The sequence below is a fragment of the Pelophylax lessonae genome (assembly GCF_965119305.1).
Source record: "Pelophylax lessonae genome assembly, chromosome: 12".
Lineage (NCBI taxonomy): Eukaryota > Metazoa > Chordata > Amphibia > Anura > Ranidae > Pelophylax > Pelophylax lessonae.
Genome location: NC_138779.1, coordinates 112,707,042 through 112,732,207, shown reverse-complemented (window position 1 = coordinate 112,732,207; position 25,166 = coordinate 112,707,042). Strand labels below are relative to the sequence as shown.

The 25,166-nt window shown below is 43.0% G+C and overlaps 1 protein-coding gene across 1 annotated transcript in view; it reads right to left on the bottom strand.

The window, feature by feature from the left end:
• SPHK2 (sphingosine kinase 2) overlaps positions 1–25,166 on the bottom strand; it is a 69,409-nt gene that overhangs the window by 14,784 nt on the left and 29,459 nt on the right. Inside the window, exons 3-4 of the mRNA XM_082273076.1 lie at positions 3,664–3,813; positions 3,456–3,550 (exon numbers count right to left, since the gene is read on the bottom strand). Coding sequence (XP_082129202.1) covers positions 3,456–3,550; positions 3,664–3,813 — 245 coding nt within the window. The remainder of the gene's footprint in view (positions 1–3,455; positions 3,551–3,663; positions 3,814–25,166) is intronic.

The window sequence follows — 25,166 nt, the reverse complement described above, 5'->3', positions numbered from 1 at the left end:
GCCTGGGCGGACCACAACCTGCTCACTCTGGTTGGCTAGGCTGGGAGACCATAAAGATCTAGATTATCCAGTGTGAAACCTCAGCCCGGCTGTCACTTGTAGTTCACCAGGAGGATCCCCCTGACACTAGCTAGCGATAGAGAGTAAAGAGAAATAAACAAACATTCTCAAAAGAGAAAAAAAACTGAGACCGAAGTCCCAGCAGGGAACCTAGGTCCTACTCCTAAACTAGGCAGCAAGAAACTGATTTGAGAGCACAGTGTGTCTGGAGTTGTTGTAAGGGACAGCCCCTATAGGCGTGTCGAGTGAAAACTTTTCACTGCCTAGTCTACTCCTGTAGATGGCGCATAACCCAATAGTGAAGAAGCATTGAGAGCTGCGTCTGTCAGAGGACGATAGAGACATTTTTTTTTTTAAACACTATTAAATAAAGACCCAGAAGTAATGAGTGTTGATATTTAATGCCCACATGCCAAGGAGTGGTTGAAAGATGGTAAACTACAAGAGGGGGAACTTCGTAAACACTTGATTTTTCTAAACAGATCAGTGCTTTTACATGACACTAAATATTTTTTTTCCACAAAAATAATCCACGCACATCTACTACTTAAAGTGGAACGTTAGTCAGAAAATTAGGTCTCAATAGATCACTTCAGCCTGGCCCCTTTTACAAGTATATCTATGTACAAAATTAAAAAGTGCCTATACTGAATTATTTGCAGTAATGCAGTCTCACTCTGCTCTGCACACGCTCAGTTGTGCTCCATTCTCGGTACTGTGCCTAAAAGCAGAAATACTAGAGGCCAATCAGCTGACAGCTTTAGGATTTACTGTTACTGAAGGGGGAGAAAACAGGAATGACAGAGTAGGGAGGGAACACATAAGTAAGGGCGGACACCAAAAAATTAAAAAGACAAGGATAGTGTTTTATCTCCCTGATAGTCTCCTCCTCACCTGCAGCCTGTGCATTTCAGCACAGTAAAAGGTGGGTACACAGCAATCTGAATATTAGCCAGTTCGCCAGGAAGCAGGTTCTGTCAAAACAGTCTTGCTGGAAAACTAGCATCTGACCAGCAGCCAAAAGGCAAAAAGCACTGATCAGTATGGTCTGGTGGGAAGGAGGGGGGGGGGGGGGTCAGTCCTCTAGTCAGAACACAGACACAGCGGGGGGAATAGCGGGCAGATAGCTGCACTAACATTGCTTAGTTAGTATGGCAACCTCATTTATTTTTTGTTCAGCCCGCTGCTATTTAATCACTATTTTTTATTTTTATTTTTTAAGATTTTTCTATATAAAAGATTGAACGAAAGAATAAAATGGATTGATGTGAAAGAATAAATGGTTTTAATTTGTTATAAAAGTATTAAAATATTCCTTTCTTCATAAATGTAGGCCAGCTGTATTATTCTACATTTCTTTGGTGAAAAAAATAAAAAGGCATATTATTTAGTCTGTTGAGAACGTTAGAGAATCTACAAACTGTATTCTGGCTGGATGGATGGATCAATTTTCACATATATAAATATATCTCAAAATACCCCCACAATGACAGGCATGGTGAGATTTTTTAAGTTGCACTTTTTTTTTGTCGCAATTTCTTGGAAATTTAAGAATCTAAATAAAATGTGTTTCTTTTAACAAAGTTGTCAATTTAATAAGTTATTTCTGGACACACAGCAAAGGCATACTTACAATTACACCCCAAAAACACATTTTGCTACTCCCCTGGAGAACAGGAATACCATGTCACAGCCTAGATGCATAGAGGGGTGCAAAAATCCAAGAAGCAACTTTGGCTTTAAAGGGGCATACATTACACATCTAATTTCTTGACTAGTCATCACAATTTTTGGTGGCCCTGGAGCACCAGAACTGTGGAAACACCCACCCAAATGACCACATTTTGGAAAGCAAACACCCCAATGGCATGGTGAGTCTTGCAGCCAATAGTCACCAACTTCTAAAATTATTGGATTTATACTGTCTAGGTAACTGTCATGGAGCAAGCAAACAGCATATGAGTCAGGACTTCTGATCTGGTTACTTGTTCTGAGTCAGTGAAGGATATTTCTGAAGCTAGAGGATCAGCATGACAGCCAGGGATTTCGGATTTCAGAAGCACACCAATGACACCCCACAGAACAGAATTTTAATCATGAAAACCCATATAAATAAAAACATATATAACAAAATGGCTCTGCAGTCCAGGAAAAAAAAATTTAAACAAAAAAGGAATGTGCTGGGAAGTTTATCTTCTACTGTTTAAACTACAATATAAAAAAAAAAAAAAAAAAAAATGAAAATCTTCACAAACTTCCACAAATGCTGTTCCCACACAGCAGCAAAATCTACATGTGCAATGTAGGATCTTTCCCGTCCCTTCTGGAACAGCGTGGGAATAGCGCTCTTATCTGCATTCAATGTGAAAGAAGCTTTTCAGTGCTGTGGTAATAATAGAACAAAAGTAAAGCAAGAGCCTGCCAATTGAAATAGTAGGCAAAGTCTACAGACATTTTGAATATTACTAACATAAGGGGAGACAATACCATTGAATCCATTTTAAAAAAAGGTATACAGTATTACAGTCAAGATCCATCTAGCTTTTTTTCTATGGGACCCTCCTGGCAACTTTGAAAAAAAAAAAAAAAGAAGGATGCTGCTTTCTTGCAACTGGCAACATCTGCATCTTTGAGCTTAACATCCGAGCATCACAAACCAAACACACATTTAATATTTAAAGCTTAACCATACATTCATGTATCTATGCTTTATTTTGTTGAGAAACCATTTTGAAAAACAACCCCCTAGCATTTCTGGTCATGGCCATCTTGAGTAAGGGCAGATGAATCATGTAGCATTTACTTCCTGGAATCCATTTGCCCTTAGCTCAAGCATCCTCCCCTTCCGAAGAAAGAAAAAAAAGTTTAACCCACTTGCTGACCACATAACTTCGTTATATGGCAACAGAATGGCTCTTGCACCAAATCATGTACCTAGTACATGATTCAGCACATCTGGGTAGGGAAACTGGTGCCACGGCTATGCTGTGATTTGACCCAGCACAAGCCGATATGCAAGGAGACACACAGAACTATGTAAACAAGGCATAGCTTGGTTCTGACAGGGGATAAGTGATAACTACTTTGTACCTGCAAAGGTACATCACTTCCCTTAGTAAAAGCACCTAACACATAGTAAACACAAACACTGGCTAGGCACACGTTTAAACCTTTGATTGCCCTAGATGTTTAACCCCTTCCCATCCAGGGTCATTAACACAGTGATAATGCATTTTTTTTTTTTTAGCACTGATCACCGAATTAGTCTCAATGGATCCCACAAAGCGTCAGACTGTTCACCGCAATAGAATACCTAAACAAGGTACAGAGACGTACAGCAAAGTTCCAGAGGAACCTTCCTCCGACTAATGTTTAAATGTAAATTGGGATATTACCTCAAAGAGAAGTCCATCTCCAGAAATGACAACAATACCATCCCATTCTTCCAAATTGATAGTCTGTACCAGCTCTCGAGCATGGTTTTGTCTCTCTGGAAGTAAAAAGCAATAAGTGATATAGTTAAAAGTGCCAAAACCAATAATTGCTAAGAACACACACACACACACACACACACACACACACATTTGCATTGTAAAATCGTACCCGTTTGTACGAGGTTGTAGCTGATATCTGCTTCCGTAATTATGGGCAGAATGTGCGTATGACACTGCTGCAGGGCATTGCCGCGACCACCACTAGGATTCAGTAATAGCAATAATCGCCGGGTTCTGGGCTGGAGATCTGGAGTAATATCTAAATTTAAATAAAAAGTCAACAGAAGAGCAAGAATAAACAAGTCAGATAAAACCATAAAATATGAGGATTGTCATCACTGGTATTACATTTAAAAGATTTTCTATAGGACTCTCAGCAGTCATCCATGTATGTTGGGACAGTACCACAATCTGGGCATAAGAAGCTGGGCTTGGCAAATTCGTTTTTCAAATAAAGATTTAAGCCAGCACTTTGATTAGGGTATGAACTTCAATATATCTTACTACAGAGCAAACAATGGAGTATTGGAGGAGATGTTACCTTAATGCAGAGGATGCATTAAAGAAAAAAAAACACATTATAAAACTTTAGAACCACTTTACGGTAGATTTAGACATGTCCAGTTGCTCTAACTGGTCCATTGAAACCCCAGATCCTTACAGTGACTGTATGCAGATTGTATTGTAGATTGTTTGCATAACCAGGCCACGTGGGAGACTACTGCTAGCCAATCACGCACAGAATTTCGGCCGTTTGCAGACTGAGTGATTATTCGTCGGTCGAAAGCAAATTGGCCACTGACAGAATAAACTCTTTTACATAATTTTCATGATCATAATGATCATAACTGATATTTCAAAGACATGCGCAATACGAGTCAGAATATTATTTTCGTTTAAATTTTACCATACACGTATAAACGTTCGTTGAAACGATAAAAGTTTTCGCTATGGATCCATCGACATTAGCCGGGCACACGATCGAAATCCTCGGTAAACTTGTGTTCACTAACGACCCGATTTTTGAACGATCTTTCATAAAATGACCATTTTCGGCCGAAATTCTGTGCATGTATGGTCAGCATATCCAAGGAATTAACCAAGGTTCTGGTACTATCATAATGATGCAGGTAAAAAGCTGCAGCAGCTTTGGAAATACATGGGTATGCTCCCCCAAATTTTTTGCCTGTTTATTATGTATTCGGTCTGACCAGACTATCGAGGTTGAGCAGCCCTCCCCACCCCCCACATACACCTGTACTCAATCAGTGTCCACCATCAAGTGGATATAGGAGGAGTCCCCTGTAGTGCATTTGCACATTTTTCCCAGCAAGGAGTATTATCTCCAAGGGTTAGAAAGGCTGGATTCATCTCTTTTTCATGGATAGTGTAGGACCCACTGATAATGGGGTACTTTGACGCAGTAGTGGGCTTGAGCACGATATGGCCATATGGTGGGACCAAACCCCCATTTTTATTTATGGACTCTCTTCAGATTTGGTAGTAATTTCTTTTGCATTTGCGCGCTATTCTTTTTTTAATATACATGTCTTTTGGTTCATAGCTGCAGCAGCTTTGGAAATACATGGGTATGCTCCCCCAAATTTTTTGCCTGTTTATTATGTATTCGGTCTGACCAGACTATCGAGGTTGAGCAGCCCTCCCCACCCCCCACATACACCTGTACTCAATCAGTGTCCACCATCAAGTGGATATAGGAGGAGTCCCCTGTAGTGCATTTGCACATTTTTCCCAGCAAGGAGTATTATCTCCAAGGGTTAGAAAGGCTGGATTCATCTCTTTTTCATGGATAGTGTAGGACCCACTGATAATGGGGTACTTTGACGCAGTAGTGGGCTTGAGCACGATATGGCCATATGGTGGGACCAAACCCCCATTTTTATTTATGGACTCTCTTCAGATTTGGTAGTAATTTCTTTTGCAATTGCGCGCTATTCTTTTTTTAATATACATGTCTTTTGGTTCATAGCTGCAGCAGCTTTGGAAATACATGGGTATGCTCCCCCAAATTTTTTGCCTGTTTATTATGTATTCGGTCTGACCAGACTATCGAGGTTGAGCAGCCCTCCCCACCCCCCACATACACCTGTACTCAATCAGTGTCCACCATCAAGTGGATATAGGAGGAGTCCCCTGTAGTGCATTTGCACATTTTTCCCAGCAAGGAGTATTATCTCCAAGGGTTAGAAAGGCTGGATTCATCTCTTTTTCATGGATAGTGTAGGACCCACTGATAATGGGGTACTTTGACGCAGTAGTGGGCTTGAGCACGATATGGCCATATGGTGGGACCAAACCCCCATTTTTATTTATGGACTCTCTTCAGATTTGGTAGTAATTTCTTTTGCATTTGCGCGCTATTCTTTTTTTAATATACATGTCTTTTGGTTCATAGCTGCAGCAGCTTTGGAAATACATGGGTATGCTCCCCCAAATTTTTTGCCTGTTTATTATGTATTCGGTCTGACCAGACTATCGAGGTTGAGCAGCCCTCCCCACCCCCCACATACACCTGTACTCAATCAGTGTCCACCATCAAGTGGATATAGGAGGAGTCCCCTGTAGTGCATTTGCACATTTTTCCCAGCAAGGAGTATTATCTCCAAGGGTTAGAAAGGCTGGATTCATCTCTTTTTCATGGATAGTGTAGGACCCACTGATAATGGGGTACTTTGACGCAGTAGTGGGCTTGAGCACGATATGGCCATATGGTGGGACCAAACCCCCATTTTTATTTATGGACTCTCTTCAGATTTGGTAGTAATTTCTTTTGCATTTGCGCGCTATTCTTTTTTTAATATACATGTCTTTTGGTTCATAGCTGCAGCAGCTTTGGAAATACATGGGTATGCTCCCCCAAATTTTTTGCCTGTTTATTATGTATTCGGTCTGACCAGACTATCGAGGTTGAGCAGCCCTCCCCACCCCCCACATACACCTGTACTCAATCAGTGTCCACCATCAAGTGGATATAGGAGGAGTCCCCTGTAGTGCATTTGCACATTTTTCCCAGCAAGGAGTATTATCTCCAAGGGTTAGAAAGGCTGGATTCATCTCTTTTTCATGGATAGTGTAGGACCCACTGATAATGGGGTACTTTGACGCAGTAGTGGGCTTGAGCACGATATGGCCATATGGTGGGACCAAACCCCCATTTTTATTTATGGACTCTCTTCAGATTTGGTAGTAATTTCTTTTGCATTTGCGCGCTATTCTTTTTTTAATATACATGTCTTTTGGTTCATAGCTGCAGCAGCTTTGGAAATACATGGGTATGCTCCCCCAAATTTTTTGCCTGTTTAAAATGTCTGGACTGACATGTGCCACTTTTGAGCAGAACTTCAGCCAAAAGTGCATGCGGTGTTGCTCTGCCGCCTCCTTTTCTTACAAATGGATTTTTTGTTTTAAGTGGTTTGTTTGTGCTGCAAAACAGCACTTGCGCAGCAACTTCTCCCCGCCCCCGCAGGGCTTGGGTCCTGAGAGAGCCCTGCGGCACATCTTTGCATGCGCTAGTTTGCCAGTCATTTTGCGCACGCACAGGGTTTCCCATACAAAGACTGCTAGCAGGAAAATCCGAAACCTTCCCTGGCTTTACGCATGCACAGAAATTCACCTGCAAAAAACTGATGGTTTAATATCACTGTAAATTAAAAAAGGTAATGCTTTGCTATGTTCTAGGAAGAACCTAGAATTGTTATTCGTGCATAAACAGTAATTTAAAAGATTTAACTTTCTTTGAATTATTTAAAAGATTTAACTTTCTTTGAATTATTCCCTCAGAGTTGTAGATCTGCGCTGCAAAATCTAAAGAACTGCTGCCCCTGACTGCTAATCCCTGCAAATTTGGGACAGATATTTGGTGACATCACTACTGCGCTGATCAGGGCTCTCCTTGCAGGAGAGGATGCTGTACCTGAGGAACCGTAGAGCAAGGATCTCCCGGCATCATCTATTCTGAGGACCACTGCCTCTACAAGGTGACACAGTACAGTGTTAATTTTGTTGACAAAACCAATTTCAGCGACAAAAATTAAACACCATTTTAGTCGACTAAAATGAGACATGCAGATGACTAAAATGGGAGCAAAACTGAAATGGCATTTTAGTAAAAAGACTATCACTAAAACTAAATCAGAATTTGACGTCAAAATTAACACTGTATGTTGCCAAGGAGTATTCTGTTGTGTTGGTGGAATATGTATTACTCTGATGGTATCACTTGTGAATTCATGTGATATCTCAATAAAATGCTACTGGATTAAAAAAAAAAAAAAAAAAAAAAAAAAAAAAATTAACACTGCACTTCCACATAAGGATAAGTGGAGGGACTCCAAGATGCTGAAAGAAAAAAGGCTTTTCTTTTTTTTTTTTCCCTAATATTTATTGCTGGTAATAAATTCAGGTAATATATGCAATGACATAAAGCCAATAGATAAAGTTTAGTTTTTTTTATATATGTAGCACCCTTTCAAAGTAGGTGCTAGTAAAAGTATAGTGGGCCTTGGCTGCCTAACAGCAGGGCCATGATTTTCAGCTGGGCTGTCAGGGCTGTCATGTCTCCCAGGTGTGTCTGTTGAGACTGGGGAGTCTCCCCACTGGTTCTGTGAGAAGGGTTCTCATTGGGCAGAGGAGGAAACCCAGCCAATGGCACATTCAGACCTGTAACTACCCCAGAAAGGCAGATTCTGCCGCACAGGATTCTGGGAGTAGGTATAAGTTTGAGGGGAGAGCATGACGCAGCGTCTTTGGCGGGAAGCAGAGTCCCAGGAGGGAGAGTACGGCTCTCTCCTCCTGTTAGAAGGATCGGGTGTCCCAGGCGGCTTGCCTGAGGGGACAGAGAGCTGAGCTGCAGAGAGGATCCGGTGTACCAGGGACCAGGAGAGTTGAGGGGGTCCAGTTTCAGGAAAGCATTCCCAGTTTGTGAGTACTGCAAACTACCCCTGGGGGTCTGCCTAGCTGAGAGGGGACCACTCCGGTGAAGGTCCAAGGGATCCAGGAGCTAACTAGTGGTAAAAGGGGGTGGCAGTGTTGACCGTGAAGTGTAGAGGGGATGCCTAGTGAGAGGACCGTGAAGTGTAGAGGGGGTGCCTAGTGAGAGGACCCTGAAGTTTAGAGGGGGTGCCTAGTGAGAGGACCCTGAAGTGTAGAGGGGGTGCCTAGTGAGAGGACCCTGAAGTGTAGAGGGGGTGCCTAGTGAGAGGACCCTGAAGTTCAGAGGGGGTGCCTAGTGAGAGGACCCTGAAGTGTAGGGGGGTGCCTAGTGAGAGGACCCTGAAGTGTAAAGGGGGCACCAGCGGTCGGGCCCTGAAGAGCTAAAGTGTACAGCGTGCAGTGTTGAGAGTTGCAGGAGCACAAGCAGTTACAGAGAGCTACCTCAGTCAGGAAGGACAGGAGGGAGCTGTATACAGGACTTTTGAGCTAACCAGTGTCAAGTCAGTTTGCAGTATAGTCCAGGACTTGTTGAGCTAACCAGAGTGTCAAAAGTCAAAAAAACAAAAACAAACCAAAAGATGCCGGAATGGTCATTGTCTCCAATGTCACACTTGAGTATTCAGTTTATATGGGCTGAAGGTATCACTGGTAACAATGGCAGACCCACCTCAGGCCCAATGCCTGGAAATCCTGCTACATACAGTGGGTACGGAAAGTATTCAGACCCCCTTAAATTTTTCACTCTTTGTTATATTGCAGCCATTTGCTACAATCATTTAAGTTCATTCTTCTTCCTCATGAATGTACACAGAGCACCCCATACTGACAGAAAAACACAGATTGTTGACATTGTTGCAGATTTATTAAAAAAGAAAAACTGGAATATCACATGGTCCTAAGTATTCAGACCCTTTGCTCAGTATTTAGTAGAAGCCCCCTTTTGATCTAATACAGCCAGGAGTCTTTTTGGGAAAGATGCAACAAGTCTTTCACACCTGGATTTGGGGATCCTCTGCCATTCCTCCTTGCAGATCCTCTCCACTTCTGTCAGGTTGGATGGTAAACGTTGGTGGACAGCCATTTTTAGGTCTCTCCAGAGATGCTCAATTGGGTTTAAGTCAGGGCTCTGGCTGGGCCATTCAAGAACAGTCACAGAGTTGTTGTGAAGCCACTCCTTCGTTATTTTAGCTGTGTGCTTCGGGTCATTGTCTTGTTGGAAGGTAAATCTTCAGCCCAGTCTGAGGTCCAGAGCACTCTGGAGAAGGTTTTTGTCCAGGATATCCCTGTACTTGGCCGCATTCATCTTTCCCTCGATTGCAACCAGTCGTCCTGTCCCTGCAGCTGAAAAACACCCCCACAGCATGATGCTGCCACCACCATGCTTCACTGTTGGGACTGTATTGGACAGGTGATGAGCAGTGCTTGGTTTTCTCCACATATACCGCTTAGAATTAAGGCCAAAAAGTTCTATTTTGGTCTCATCAGACCAGAGAATCTTATTTCTCACCATCTTTGAGTCCTTCAGGTGTTTTCTTAGCAAACTCCATGCGGGCTTTCATGTGTCTTACACTGAGGAGAGGCTTCCGTCGGGCCACTCTGCCATACAGCCCCGACTGGTGAAGGGCTGCAGTGATGGTTGACTTTCTACAACTTTCTCCCATCTCCTGACTGCATCTCTGGAGCTCAGCCACAGTGATCTTTGGGTTCTTCTTTACCTCTCTCACCAAGGCTCTTCTCCCCCGATAGCTCAGTTTGGCCGGACGGCCAGCTCTAGGAAGGGTTCTGGTCGTCCCAAACGTCTTCCATTTGAGGATTATGGAGGCCACTGTGCTCTTAGGAACCTTAAGTGCAGCAGAAATCTTTTTGTAACCTTGGCCAGATCTGTGCCTTGCCACAATTCTGTCTGTGAGCTCTTCAGGCAGTTCCTTTGACCTCATGATTCTCATTTGCTCTGACATGCATTGTGATCTGGAAGGTCTTATATAGACAGGTGTGTGGCTTTCCTAATCAAGTCCAATCAGTATAATCAAACACAGCTGGACTCAAATGAAGGTGTAGAACCATCTCAAGGATGATCAGAAGAAATGGAAAGCACCTGAGTTAAATATATGAGTGTCACAGCAAAGGGTCTGAATACTTAGGACCATGTGATATTTCAGTTTTTCTTTTTTAATAAATCTGCAACAATGTCAACAATTCTGTGTTTTTCTGTCAGTATGGGGTGCTATGTGTACATTCATGAGGAAGAAGAATGAACTTAAATGATTTTAGCAAATGGCTGCAATATAACAAAGAGTGAAAAATTTAAGGGGTCTGAATACTTTCCGTACCCACTGTATATATTTTAAAGTTTCATTTCTTTTTTTGTCAAAAAGCAATAATGGTTAATGAAACTTTGTTTTATTTAAAGACGTTATAGATCATAATGACTAAATCTGTGTTTGTAGTGCATATTCAAACTTTATTACCATAAATGGGTTATTTGATTTTTTTTTTTTACTCCAGGTGTATACAGTGGGGAAAATTATTTGATCCCCTGCATATTTTGTAAGTTATCCCACTTACAAAGAAATGAAGGGTCGAAAAGGTTTGTCATAGGTGTATTTTAAATGAGAGAGGCAGAGAATCAACCAAAAATCCAGAAAAAAAAAAAAAAAAAAAAAAAAACACAGGATATAAAAAAAGTTATAAAATGGAGTTGCAGTCTAGTAAAATAAGTACTTGGAGAAACCCTTGTTGGCAAGCACAGAGGTACAACGTTGGTGACCAGGTTTGCACACATCTCAGGGATTTTGGTCCACTCTGCTTTACAGATCTTCTCTAAATCCTTAGATTTCTTGGCTGTCGCTTGGCAACTCGAAGTTTCAGCTCCCTCCATGACCTAAATGTGTTTCTTCATGAGCCACTCCTTTGTTGCCTTGGTAGTATGTTTTGGGTCATTGTAATGCTGGCAGACCCATCCACGACCCATCTTCAGTGTTCTGGCTGAGGGAAGAAGGTTCTCATCCAAGATTTTACAATACATGGCCCCATCCATTGACCCCTCAATGTGGCCATGTGACCCCTCAGTCGGCCTGTACCTTTAGCAGAGAAACAGCCCCAAAAGCAGAATGTTTCCACCTCCGTGCTTGACTGTAGGGATGGTAATTAGCATCGACAGCATTTTTCTTCCTCCAAACACAGTGCTGTAGTCCAATGGGACCAAAATGGAGCTCTTTTCTCCCAATCCTGCTCTGAATCATTTAGAGGTTCATTGGCAAACTTCAGACAGGTTTGTACATGTGCCTTCCTGAGGGGGAACTTGTAGGTGCTGCATGATTTCAATCCATGGTGGCATATTGTGTTACCAATGGTTTGTTTGGTGACTGTGGTCCCAACTGCCTTGAGATCATTCACAAGCTCCTCCCGTGTAGTTCTGGGCCTATCCCTCACTTTTCTCATGATCATCCTTACCCCATGAAGCGAAATCTTGCATGGAGCTACAGACCAAGAGCGATTGATGGTTATTTTGTATTTCTTCCATTTGTTAATAAATCGCTCTAACAGTTGTCACCTTCTCACTAAGCTTCTTGTTGTCTTGTAGCCCTTTCCAACCTTGTGCAGGTCTACAATCTTATCCCTGACGTCCTTGGACAGCTCTTTGGTTTTGCCCATGATGGTGAGGTTTCAATGGAAGAAAGATTCTGTGGACCGGTGTTTTTATACACATAACAAGTTGTTGTTAGGAGCACCTTTTTTAAATTGATAGGACTACGGTAATCTGTATACCACATGAGCACATACTGTAGCCAGTCTGTTGGGAGCCAGAATTAATTGTTGGTTGGTAGGGGGGAGGGGGGGGGGTCAAATAATTTTACTCACTGAACTGCAACTCAATTTATAACATTTGTATCGTGTTTTTTTCCTAGATTTTTGGTTGATATTCTGTCTCTATCACTTAAAATACACCTATGATAATTATAGACCCTTCATTTCTGTGTAAGTGGGCAAGCTTTCAAAATCTACAGGGGATGAAATAATGAATTAATTTCCCCAGTATATATCTGTATAAGGAGTTATGCATTATTTAAGCATGTCTCTAGAATTGCCAAACAATTTAACTATTCCCATTAGATTTGTCAATTACAATAAGACAAAACTATAATGGCATTATAGTCAAAACCAGGGCTTTTTTTCTCAGAGAATAGGTGCAGGAACTCCCCCGTTCTAAGTCACTTTGTGTCTCCGCCCCCTACCTACCTCTGAGCACTGACCCTTGGAACCACCCCCTACCCAGCTTCCAGTACAGCCCCTTTTGGAGAATATATGTTGCCAAGTATCATTTTTTTAGTGTAATGTATGGAATTTGGTAAGGATAACAAGAAAAGCAATAAAATAGATCCCCGGAAACCAGCAGCAATAGGCCCCCAGCAGCAACAACAGATTTCCCAGCAGCAAGCATCAATAGACTCTCCAGCAGCCAGCAACAGTAGATCCCTTCCAGGAACAATTAACCCCCAGTAACAAGAGTTCCTAGATCCCCTTCAGCAACAATAGATCCCCCAGCAGCCAGCATCAGTAGACGCTCCAGATCACCCCTTGCCCTGGCATACATTCAGTGCTGGCGGTTCCGGAACTGCGTTCCCCCTGAAAAAAGCCCTGGTCAAAACTAAAACTAAACTGAAATTTGATGTCAAAATTAAAAAAGTGGTGCAGAAAAAAAAAAAGGCATGTTAAGTCAGTATTGGGGAAAGAATCAGTTACAGGGAGACCACATGTAATGCAAGGGACTAGTCCTTTGTCCTCTGCTTGCCTTTATTGTGCAAAATATCCACAGTTCAGACCCTCTTTCAGCAGGCTGCATATGTAGCCATACAGTACAGAAGACCCTGTACTTGTTGCCACAAAATGATTTGCAGTTGACCCTGCAACATGCTCTCATTTGGGGGGAAACAGAGCTCATGGTTTGCTCCATCAGTGTGCACAGTATACATACAGGTTCCGTGTTCTCATGCTGCTACTTCAGCATACACTATTCAGTGTAAGTTGGACACCATCAGGCTATTAGTAATCACAATAAAACACAAGAACTGGGCACCAGGTCAACATTTAGGTACACAACATGACTCCTGTAATTTGTGATGCTCTGTTCTATAACCTAGTTAATAAGGTTCCAGGAGTGACCAGACCAACAATCCTGACAAAGTCACATGTGATCTGTGTTTCAGTATATCTTAAGATACTTTTGTCGGGAAATATATGAAGTGTCAAAAGCAGCAGAATAATTGTGAAGAAACAACTGCAAAGAGGAGATATAATTATAGAAAAAACACATATGTTGTGGCATTCAGAGCAAATGCCCTGAGAATAAAGAAACGTGATAAAAACCCGAGGGCTTGTCAGAAAGGCAGTTGGTTTGATGACAGATCCCCTTTTAATGAAAGCTCATTAAAGTCTCCAAGTCCATATGCAGTAAAGCTTAATTCGAGGCAGATATAAAAGACAAAAGATTGGCTTAGCAAGTGTTGCTTCTCTTTTCACTGTCTAGTCACAGGGTAAGGGGCATGTAAGTGAAAGTAAGGCTCGGTTCACAAACAGGTTTGCATAACATGTGAACCAGACTGGCTTCAATGGAGCCGGTTCACTATATGCTTGCTAGTTGCGGTACAAAACAAAGGGTTCTGTGTAGGGCTGCAACTAACGATTATTTTAATAATCGATTAGTTGCCGATTATTTTTTCGATTAATCGGATAAAATAAAAAAACTCAATATGCCTTTTTTTCATTTATTTAAAATAATAATGAGCAAACAGAGTGTAAGTGCCGGTTCACACTTGTGCGATGCTGGAAGGCTGTGTATTCGCAGCCTGTTCCCGCATCGCATCTGCACAAGAGGCAGTTCACACTGCCATATGCGATATGCAGGGGTGTCAATTAAATGTTAAGGACACCCCCAGTTTGATCGCATATCGCAGTGCGATTTGACAGTTCGCACAGGATCAGATCGCACAAGTGTGAACCACTGTGCGATCCGATCCTGATGCAGCTAAAAAAAGGGTCATGTGCGACTTTTGTGCGGGTGCAGTGCGAATCAGCGCACCCGCAGTAGTGTGAACCAGCACTGCTCCTAAATTACATGCGATCTCATGTGCGGATGCGAGTTCAGCCATACACTTTTTATGGCTGAATTCGCAGCGCACCCGCACCAAACTCGCACGAGACATTTTTTGAGCCGCCTCAGGATCGGATCGCACAGTGGTTCACACTTGTGCGATCCGATTCTGTGCAAACTGTCAGATCGCACTGCGATATGCAATCAAACTGGGGGTGTCGTTAACATTTAATTGACACCCCCTGCGTATCACATATGGCAGTGTGAACTGCCTCTTGTGCGGATGCGATGCGGGAACACGCTGTATATTCGCAGCCTTCCCGCATCGCACAAATGTGAACCGAGCCTTATACCAAAACTTTTTTTTTTTTTTTTCTTAATTAATCTGCTATATACTGTAAATAATATAATAAATGCTTATCTAGATAAAAGAGTTAATATTCCTTATAAGGTGCAATATTATAATAGAAAAATAAGTGAATAAAAACATCCATGTCAGCCATAGATATGAAATAGGCAGCATAGAAAGACCCCCTATATGTGCTATATGGACGTTTTTAATCACTTATTTTTCTATTAGAATATTGCACTTTATAAGGAATAGTAACTTTTATCTGGAGAAGCTTTTACTATATTTTTTGGTGGGCTGCATTGCATGGACAGTCACAGGACACTGTAGCTCTAATCTCGGCACTCACATTAACTTCAGCTGCTTCTGTCCTCTTTTCTGCCTCACCTCGATATGACTCACTCCCTCACTGACATCAGCAAGAGGGCGGAGAGGAAAGGCAGAGAGGAAAGGAGGGGGGGAAGTCACAGAAGTGCAGAGCTGTGAGAGAGAGAGACAGTGAATGCAGCCGTCGGCTTCACAGAGCAGACAGCTCGCTGACAGGCGGGGAAAGTTCACAATGCAGCACAACTAATCGACGGAGCAACTAATCGATAATGACAATCGTTGACAACGATTGTAATTATCGATTTAGTAGATTAGTTGTTTCAGCCCTAGTTCTGTGCATTTTTCAGTCCAGTTCAGGTGCGCTTTAACCACTTGCCGACCGCACGCCCCAGTTGTACGGCGGCAGTCTGGCTCTCCCAGGCAAAGTCCTGTACATGCAAGGCCCTCGCCTGGGAGGAGCTAGGGGGCGATCGCCGGAGGCACACTCCCACCCCTGCTTGTCAGCTGGTAAGCTAGTGCGTGTGGCAGGCGGCTCCGATGGCCGCCGGCCACTCGCAATCTCCCACAGCTGAGAGAGAAGGATGGATGGTTGATGTTAACACAGCCATCTGTCATTCTGCCTGAAGTGATCACAGATGTCATGTGATCCTGCTATATAGGATCACATGTCTCTGATGACTTTACAAGCCACGCCCTCCACAGTTAGAATCACGCCCCTAGGGTCACATTTAAACCCTTGATCACCAGTACTGTTAACCCCTTCCCTGCCTGTGTCATTTTCACAGTAACAGTGCATATTTTTAGCACTGATTACTGTAGTAATGTCACTGGTACCCCCAAAAGTGTCAAAAATGTCAGGGGGTTCTGATCTGTGTGCCGCAATATCGCATTCGTTCAAAAATAAATAAATAAAATATTACGCAGATCGCCGCGATTACTAGTTAAAAAAATAAAATAAAAATGAAAATCTTTCCCGTAGTTATTAAACGCAATAACTTTTGCGCAAACCAATCAAAAAATACGCTTATTGCGATTTTTTTTTACCAAAAATATGTAGCAGAAAACAAATTGGCCTAAAATGTTTCAAAAAAATGATTTTTACTTTTTTTTTTTTTTGAGAATTTCATAAAAAAAGAATATGAAAAATAGTTATTTTTTCAAAATTGTCGCTTTTTTTGTTTGTAGCACAAAAAAAAAAAAAAAAAAAAAAAAACCCCACACAGGTGATCAAATACCACCAAAAGAAAGCTCTGTTTGTGGGGAAAAAAAAAGACATCAATTTAATTTGGGTACAGAGTCGCACAACCACGAAATTGACAGTTAAATTCACGCAGTGCTGAATTGCAAAATAGGGCCTGGTCATTGAGCAGCCAAATCCTCCAGGGCTTAAAGGGGTTAAGTGTCAATTTTGCACCTGAATCGCTGAACGGAAACCCCACTGGACTCTGCGCTGAAACCAGAGCCACATATGTAAACCAAGCCTACAACTGCAGGTCTCGCTGTTTTTCTAGTACCAGGCACTCATTCCATTTTTCTCCAATATACACTCTCACTATATGTCCATGTCAAGCCTCTGCTAAAATTTGCCAACTATCAGACCAATTAATTTGTAACACGCTGAACAGAGAAGTGGCCACACACTAATAATATTATTTTACAGTTCTGCATGTGTTCTATACTTTAGGAGATTGTGACACCATGAAAAGCATTGTTTCCACAAAAATAGGTGTAGGGTTTATAAATATATAATCAGGGTTATGTTATGTGGCCACCTCGAATATTAACAGTACTTACAAAAGGGTCACGACAGACAAGCGACTGCCACTGGTGACAATCACCAGCGTCACCAAGAGGCTGCCCGTCTCTCCCTGGAGAGTCACTCCCTTACCAGCTGAACCACAATCCCAAAAAGCTGCTCAATGGCTAGTAATGGAGGACAAACAGGCAGACTCTTAGCGACTTTGACACTGGGATCACTAGCAACAGAGTCACCCATCTGACAGTCTAAAGTTTTTTTTAGAGGCCAAATATAATTTTTTTTCTATTTTTTTAAATACTCATAATACAAACAAATTCAGTCAGGGAAACATCTCAGAAAGGGGTTAAGTTTCAAGTCTTCCTGTGTCAGCTTGTATCAAGCAGCATTGTACTATGACCTCTCACAAAAAATTCAAACAAAGATAACATTGACTGTAAAGTAATCATGCAAGATCTAATGGATACAAATGCATATTTTTTCAATTTTTTTATTTTTTGCTTTCATGCAATGATATTTGCACTTGACACAGTTGCAGACATTGACAAAAAAAGCTAAAATGAAAGCTTACTAGCTTAGTAGTTAGCATTATGGTCTTGTGCTGAGCTTTTGGAATTATTCATTTATTATACTTAAAAGAATTCCACTATATTACCAAAAGTATTGGGACACCTGCCTTTGCACAAACATGAACTTTAATAGCATCCCAGTCTTAGTCTGTAGGGTTCAATATTGAGTTGGCCCACCCTTTGCAGCTATAAAAGCTTCAACTCTTCTAGGAAGGCTGTCCATAAGGTTTAGGAGTGTGTCTATGGCAATGTTTGACCATTCTTCCAGAAGCGCATTTGTTGTGGGGCCAGGCACTGATTTTGACGAGAAGGCCCGGCTCGCAGTCTCCGCTCTAATTCATCTCAAAGGTGTTCTATTAGGTTGAGGTCAGAACTCTGCGCAGTCCAGTCAGTTCCTCCACCCCAAACTCGCTCATCCATATCTTTGCTCAATATGTAGCGCTGGAGGGGGGGGGTATAAATCTATGCAACCAAAAATGTAGTGCTAGTCTAATAGCTAGTATTTGTAGTCCTTCAAGAATGGATGACCAAAAGAATGTAAACATACAAAAATGTATTGTTCAAATGATGGTAACAGAAAAACAAACAGACTGGTCTACGTTCATAACAATTCAAAGTGTCATCATCCCAAAATGGTGCAACAAGGCTGACTCCACATACAGTACAGGAAACAGATACTGGAGAGAAGGGAGATAATCTGCCCAGGCAGAATCACTTCGTCCCCATGGTGGTGACCTGAACCAGATGCTGCTAAGGTGGTGCTGTGAAAAGTCCATTGTACACCAACCATAAAGTGCGGATTACTAGTTTCGGAAGCTGTGGTATGCTGGTAGCGCATCCAATGGGACGTCAGCTGCTGTGGAAAGCAGCGAGCCCACTTTTCTTCCCGGAGCTGGAGGTTGATCACGCAGGCAGCAGAGGATCTAGCGTGCCATCTGTCCATCTCCACCTACAACTAGACTGCGTGATCATCCTCCAGCTCCAGAAGACAAGCGGGGTCGCTGCTTCCCATAACAGACGACGTCACATCGGATGCGCTGCCAACATGCCACAACTGCCAACACCGGTAATCCCGCGTCTTTATGATTGGTGTACAACAGGCTTTTTACAGCACCACCTTAGTAGCATTTGGTTCAGCTCACCACCATGGGGACTGAGTGATTCTGCCCAGGCAGATTATCTCCCTTCTCCTCTCCAGTAAATGTCTGTACTATATGTGGTTACACCATTTGGGATGCTGGCACTTTTTGAATTGTTATGAATATAGACCAGTCTGCTTTTAATGATTCTTATTCTATGACTATCATTTGAACAATGCATTTTGTATGTTTACATTCTTTTGGTCATCATCCTTGTGGAACTACAAATACCAGCCATTAGACTTACGAGCTCTACGTTTTGGTTCCATACTTACACCCCCCAGCACTACATAGTAAGGAAGTTTGTGTTTGTTTTTTATGTCTTGGCACCTTTCTTGGTGTTCACGTTTTCCTCTATGCCGCAGGTGGTTATCCAGTACTGTTCCACACTTAATTATCTTCTGTACAGCGTCTAAATACTTTGTTTGTGGTCATCCATTGTCCTTCTGGACCTTGCCTTGTGCACTGGTGTGCAGCCATGTTGAACAGGAAGGGACCATCCCTAAACTGTTCCCACAAAGTTGGGAGCATGACATTGTCCAAAATACGCCTTGGTATGCTGACGCCTTAGGGAGCTCCCTTCACTGGAACTAAGAGTCCAAGCCCATTCCCTGAGAAACAACCCCGCACCATAATCTCCCTCCACCAAATGATTTGAACCAGTGCACAAAAGTCCACAAAGACATGGATGAGTGAGTTTGGGGTGGAGGAACTTGACTGGCCTGCACAGAGTCCTGACCTCAACCCGAAAGAACACCTTTGGGATGAAGAGCGCAGACTATGAGCCAGGCCCCCTCGTCCAACATCAGTGCCTAACCTCACAAATGCGCTTCTGGAAGAATGGTCAAACATTCTCAGACACACTCCTAAACCTTGTGGGCAGCCTTCCCAGAAGAGTTGAAGTTGTTATAGCTGCAAATATTGAACCCTATGGACTAAGGCTGGCCCCGATACCTTTGGAAATATAGTGTACTATTTATCTCATATAGCCACATATGTTAAAGAGATGTCTGTTAAAAAGAAAAAAATATGGTGGCTGTGTGCCTTTAAGGGCTAGTTTACACTTGTATGGATTAGTAACCCATTAAAGTGCCTACAGCTTTAACATGCATTTTTGAATAATAACGCTTAGCAAATGCCCTGTGTGTTGCTTTTCTATTTGTTTTTAAGAGGCTCAGTAGAACCCCAGTTTAGTAGTAACCCCAGCTCCGTAATCCCCCGCTCAGTAGGGACCGGCCAGCTCTGCTAATCCCTTGGTTCGCTGATCCTCCTCTGGTCCCCACTCACCTTCTGCTATATTTCTCTTATGTGCACCACTTGTGACATCTGCTAGTTTCTCCCACTCCGGTCACTTAGCTCTACTGATTCTCCACTGCCCTTTCTAGTCTCCACTCAACGTCCGCTATTGCGTTTCTATGATGCGCACCACGTGTGCAATCTGCTAGCTGCTCAACTCTGCTCCAGTCCCCACACACATTTCTGCTACTCTATGGTGCACAACAAAATGTGATATCTACAGCAGATGCTCCTGGTATACATACACAAATGAACTGGAGGGGACTGCCGATGACGTCTTTCCAGTTCACTTGTTCCCAGTGCATCCTTGGATATCTTACTTCCAATACCTCCAAAACAAAGCAAAGTTAACTTAAAAAAGGCTCCCCTCAACAGCTGCATGGGCTGTTAGGGAGCACTGTGAGACTTCTATGGAGGCTTTGGAGATGCTTTGAAGCACCAAGCAAAGGAGTATAAATTCTGAAGCAAAGCAGCGTAAACTCAACAGTGTGTAGAGGACTGTAAGGCAATTGTTTTATTTAGAGATGGCTGCTTTGATTAGCATTCAGAGTGCTTTAAAGAAGGAGTAAACTTTCATTACTAAAATTGTACCTATAGATAGTGTAAATATCTCCTAAACATGCCCCATTTAGGAGATATTTACTTTACATGCAGCCAGTGACATCACTAGCGCATGCGCTCTGAAGGAACGGCCATCTGTGCCGTGACTGGCAGCTCCCATGTGCCGGGGTCCGCGAAACCAGAAGCAAGACAGGTGAAGATGGAAGCGGCTTCCAGTGCTGGAAGGCTTAGTTTTCAGGTAAGTTGTGATGCATACTAGCAGATTAATCCTTTACATTGCAAAACACGTCCAGGGGTTTACAACCGCTTTAAAAACAAATGCCACATTTTGAAGCAAGTGCAAATGAACTCTAACTGCACAATTCTGATTAATTCTGGTGTCATGGCTATTTCTCCCATCAGTTCAGACATGTTCTAAAGAATGACAAATGGGCATATTTACAAAGCAGTAAATGTGACATTCACTAAACATTTACTGCATGCGTACCTTCATTGGTACGTGTTTTAAATTATAATGATTGATTCACCTGCAGTAAATGTTTGGCGAATGTTACATATCTTTAATGCAAAGTAGATTCAGTTGGTTTACTTCCATCTCTCAAGCAAGATCTCCACATCATAGTTACTGCCAGCACTCATCTCCACTATGAACACTTAAGGAATATCACTTCCGCAGAATACTTCTCCTCTTATTAAATTATAATAGAAATATTCACCAGCCAAAACATGCACATTTTGCATGTGTGCAAAAACTCAATTTTTACTTTTTAGAAAAACTATTCGCTCAGCTTCTCATTTAGCACGAATTCCCTGAATTTCCAGTGAGGTAGCACGCACATTTAACTTTAAGTGATTGAAAATTATTTATTTTTTATTTTTTTTTATTTCAAGTAAAACAAAAAAAATGTTCTACTTACCTGCTCTATGCAAAGGTATTGCACAGCGCAGTTCCTTACCTTCTCTTCTGAAGTCCCCTGTCCGCTCTCTTACAATTGCCCCCCTTTAGCGAGCCATATGCAGGTTGTGGGTTGTTTTTATTTTACCCTAAAGGAGTTGTAAAGGCAGAAGGTTTTTTATCTTCTTGTGTTCTATGCACTAACCGGTTGCCAACCGCCGCACGACGATATACGTTGGCAGTCAGCCCCGGCCAGGCAAAGTGACATATATACACACACGTCACTAGACTGTCACTTGCTTGGGAGCCAATAGCTGGCGAGCGCGCGCCCGCGGAGGCGTGCTCCCACCCTGGCTCATTCCCCAGCAAGTGTGGGCGTGTGACCGGCGGACCCGATGTCCGCCGGTCACTCGCCGATCGTCGGTGCAGAGGGAGAAAGGCAGGCGGCTGATGTAAACAAGCCGCCTGTCATTCTACCCTGTGTAGAAACAGTGATCATACGGTTCTACTATGTAGGACCGTTGATCACTGTTCCTACACTTCAAGCCACAGCCAATCACAGCAAGAATCACGCCCCTAGGAACACACCACCCCTCCCTCTCAAATAAAGTTAACCCCTTCACTACCAGTATCATTTTGCAGTAACAGTGCATATGTATAGCACTGATTACTGCAGTAATGTCACTGGTAACCCCAAAAGTGTCAAAAATGTCAGTCAAGGGTCCGATCTGTCCGCCGCAATGTCGCAGTACCGGGAAAAAAAAAAAAAAAAAAAAAAAAAAAAAAAAAAAAATCGCAGATCGCCGCCATTGCGCGTTAAAAAAAAAAAAAAAAAAAACACCAAAAATGACAAAAATCTTTCCCTTAGTTAGTAAATGTAATAAACTTTTGTGCAAACCAATCAAACATATGTAGCAGAAAACAAATTGGCCAAAAATGTTAAAAAAATTTTAGATTTTTACTTTTTTTTTGGGGTATTTCATATAAAAAAAATTTGAAAAATTTTATTTTTGCAAAATTTACGCTCTTTGTTTATAGCGCCAAAAAAAAAAAAAAAAAAAAAACCCCTGGTCAGGAAGGGGGTAAAATCTTCCGGTGCTTAAGTGGTTAAGATAAAAAAAAAAAACCTTCTGGGTTTAGCAGCCTCTCCAGCACCCCCTAATACCTGAATAAATAAACCCCAAATAAGTTAGGGATTCAATAGCGCTTGCTAGTAGGAAAAATGGATTTTTGTAAGAACTTACTGTAAAATCCTTTTCTCTTAAGCTCATTGACAGACGTAGTCTTCTTGATTCTCAAGAGCTGGGTTATGTTGTCTCCGCAGGAGTAGGACTAGGCAGAATGACAAAACGTTCTGGCTCCACCCTAGGGGGCAGTCCCTGAGGGTATATCCTCCCTCTCTCTGCTACAGGGAATCAGTTCTGTTTAAAGCAGTACAGAGAATTTAACCCAACCCAACTCAATGATAGAGGGGCGGGTACTACGTCTGTCAATGAGCTTAAGAGAAAAGGATTTTACAGTAAGTTCTTACAAAAATCCATTTTTCTCTATCGCTCATTGACAGACGTAGTCTTCTTGATTCTCAAGAGCTGGGACATCCAGAAGCAGTGCCACAAATGAGGGGTGGGATTGACAAAATCAAATCCAATCTAGTAGGCCCAACCGGTGCCAAACTAGAAGTTTTAAAGGCTCATTATAAACAAAGAATGAGACTAAAAGAAAAAATTTTCCAACGGAAAAAAACCCTCGAGGTAGACCACTGGTCTCCTCAAATTGCGGCCTGCAAAACCTTGCGGCCAAATGAGGCATCAGACGATGCCATTACATCAATTTTATAATGTTTAGAGAAGGTATGCACCGACGACCAGGTAGCCGCCTTGCACACCTGGACCACTGACGCCTGATGGCGAAAGGCCCATGACGCACTAAGTGCCCGAGTGGAGTGCGCCTTAACAGGGAACGGGGGCTCCCGACCCTTAATAGAATAAGCCTGCACTACCGTCTGTCTGATCCATCTGGAAATGGTCGCGGCAGATGCAGGCAACCCCTTTTTGGGTCCATCTGGGATCACAAAAAGTGAATCCGTCTTGCGAAACGAGTCTGTCGTTTTCAAGTATACCCTGATCGCCCGGACCACATCCAAGGAGTGCAAAGCAAATTCCCGAGGATGACTGGGCTTAGGACACAGGGAAGGTAATACAATTTCTTCATTCAGATGAAATTCTGAAACTACTTTTGGTAGGAAGGATGGATTCGGACGAAGAACCACCTTATCTCTATGAACCACCAGATATGGTGAACGACAAGATAATGCGGCCAGTTCTGACACCCTGCGTGCAGAAGTAATAGCCACCAAGAAGGCCACCTTCTGGGACAACGTGGGTAGAGGAATCTCCCTAATATCTTCAAAGGGAGGTTTCTGAAGAACCGACAACACTAAATTAAGATCCCAGGGGGGTAACGGCGCGTGCACTGGCGGAGCCAGATGTCGCACCCCCTGGATGAAATTCCGCACCAAGGAATGAGTAGCCAAAGGCTTCTGAAAGAAGATGGCTAATGCTGAGACCTGACCCTTGATAGTACTCAAGGCCAGTTTCTGCTCAACCCCTTGTTGCAGAAAAGCCAATATTCGACTAATCGAATAAGACCGAGGACGGAACCCCAAAGGTTCACACCATGCAATGTAGGACTTCCATGTGCGATGATAAATCTTTCTGGAAGTCGCTTTCCTTGCTTCAACTAGAGTAGGAATAACTGAAGCTGACAAACCTTTGTCCTTCAGCACCTGGGTCTCAATAGCCAGGCCGTTAAAGCCAGCGATCGTAAAGCAGGATGGAAGATCGGTCCCTGAGACAGTAGATCCTCTCTTAGAGGAAGTCTCCACGGGACGTCCGCCACCAGTCTGACCATGTCGGCGTACCAAGCTCGACGAGGCCAGTCCGGAGCTACCAGGATTACTGGGATTCCTTCCTCCTCTACCCTGCGAAGAAGTCTTGGCAGTAACGCGAGAGGAGGGAAGGCATATATTAGCTGGTATTGCCCCCACGGGGCGATCAGTGCGTCTGCGGTTTCTGCTAGAGGATCGCGGGAGCGAGCCACGAATCTCTGAACTTTCCTGTTGAATCGTGATGCCAACAGATCCACATCCGGGGTGCCCCACCGTAGGCACAACTGGTGGAAAACGTCTGGATGGAGGGACCATTCCCCCTGATCCAGGGTCTGACGGCTGAGATAATCTGCCTGCCAATTCTCCACCCCCGGAATGAACACCGCAGAGATTGCTGGAACAAATCGTTCCGCCCAGCGAAGAATGCAAGCCACTTCTTTGGCCGCTCGGACACTCTTGGTGCCCCCCTGGTGATTGACATAAGCCACGGCCGTGGCATTGTCCGACTGGATCCGAACCGGGCTGCCCTGGAGCTGCTCGGTCCAGTGAATCAGACAAAGTCTGATCGCTCTCAGTTCCAATACATTTATCGGTAATCTGGATTCTTCCGGGGACCAAAGTCCCTGGGCAGATAATTGACCGAAAATTCCTCCCCATCCGGATAGACTGGCATCCGTGGTCACTATCGTCCAATATATTGGCAGAAATGACTTTCCCTGGCTGAGCATTGGAGACCGAAGCCACCAAACCAGAGACTCTCTGGTCTGTTTGCTCAATCGTATCTGATTG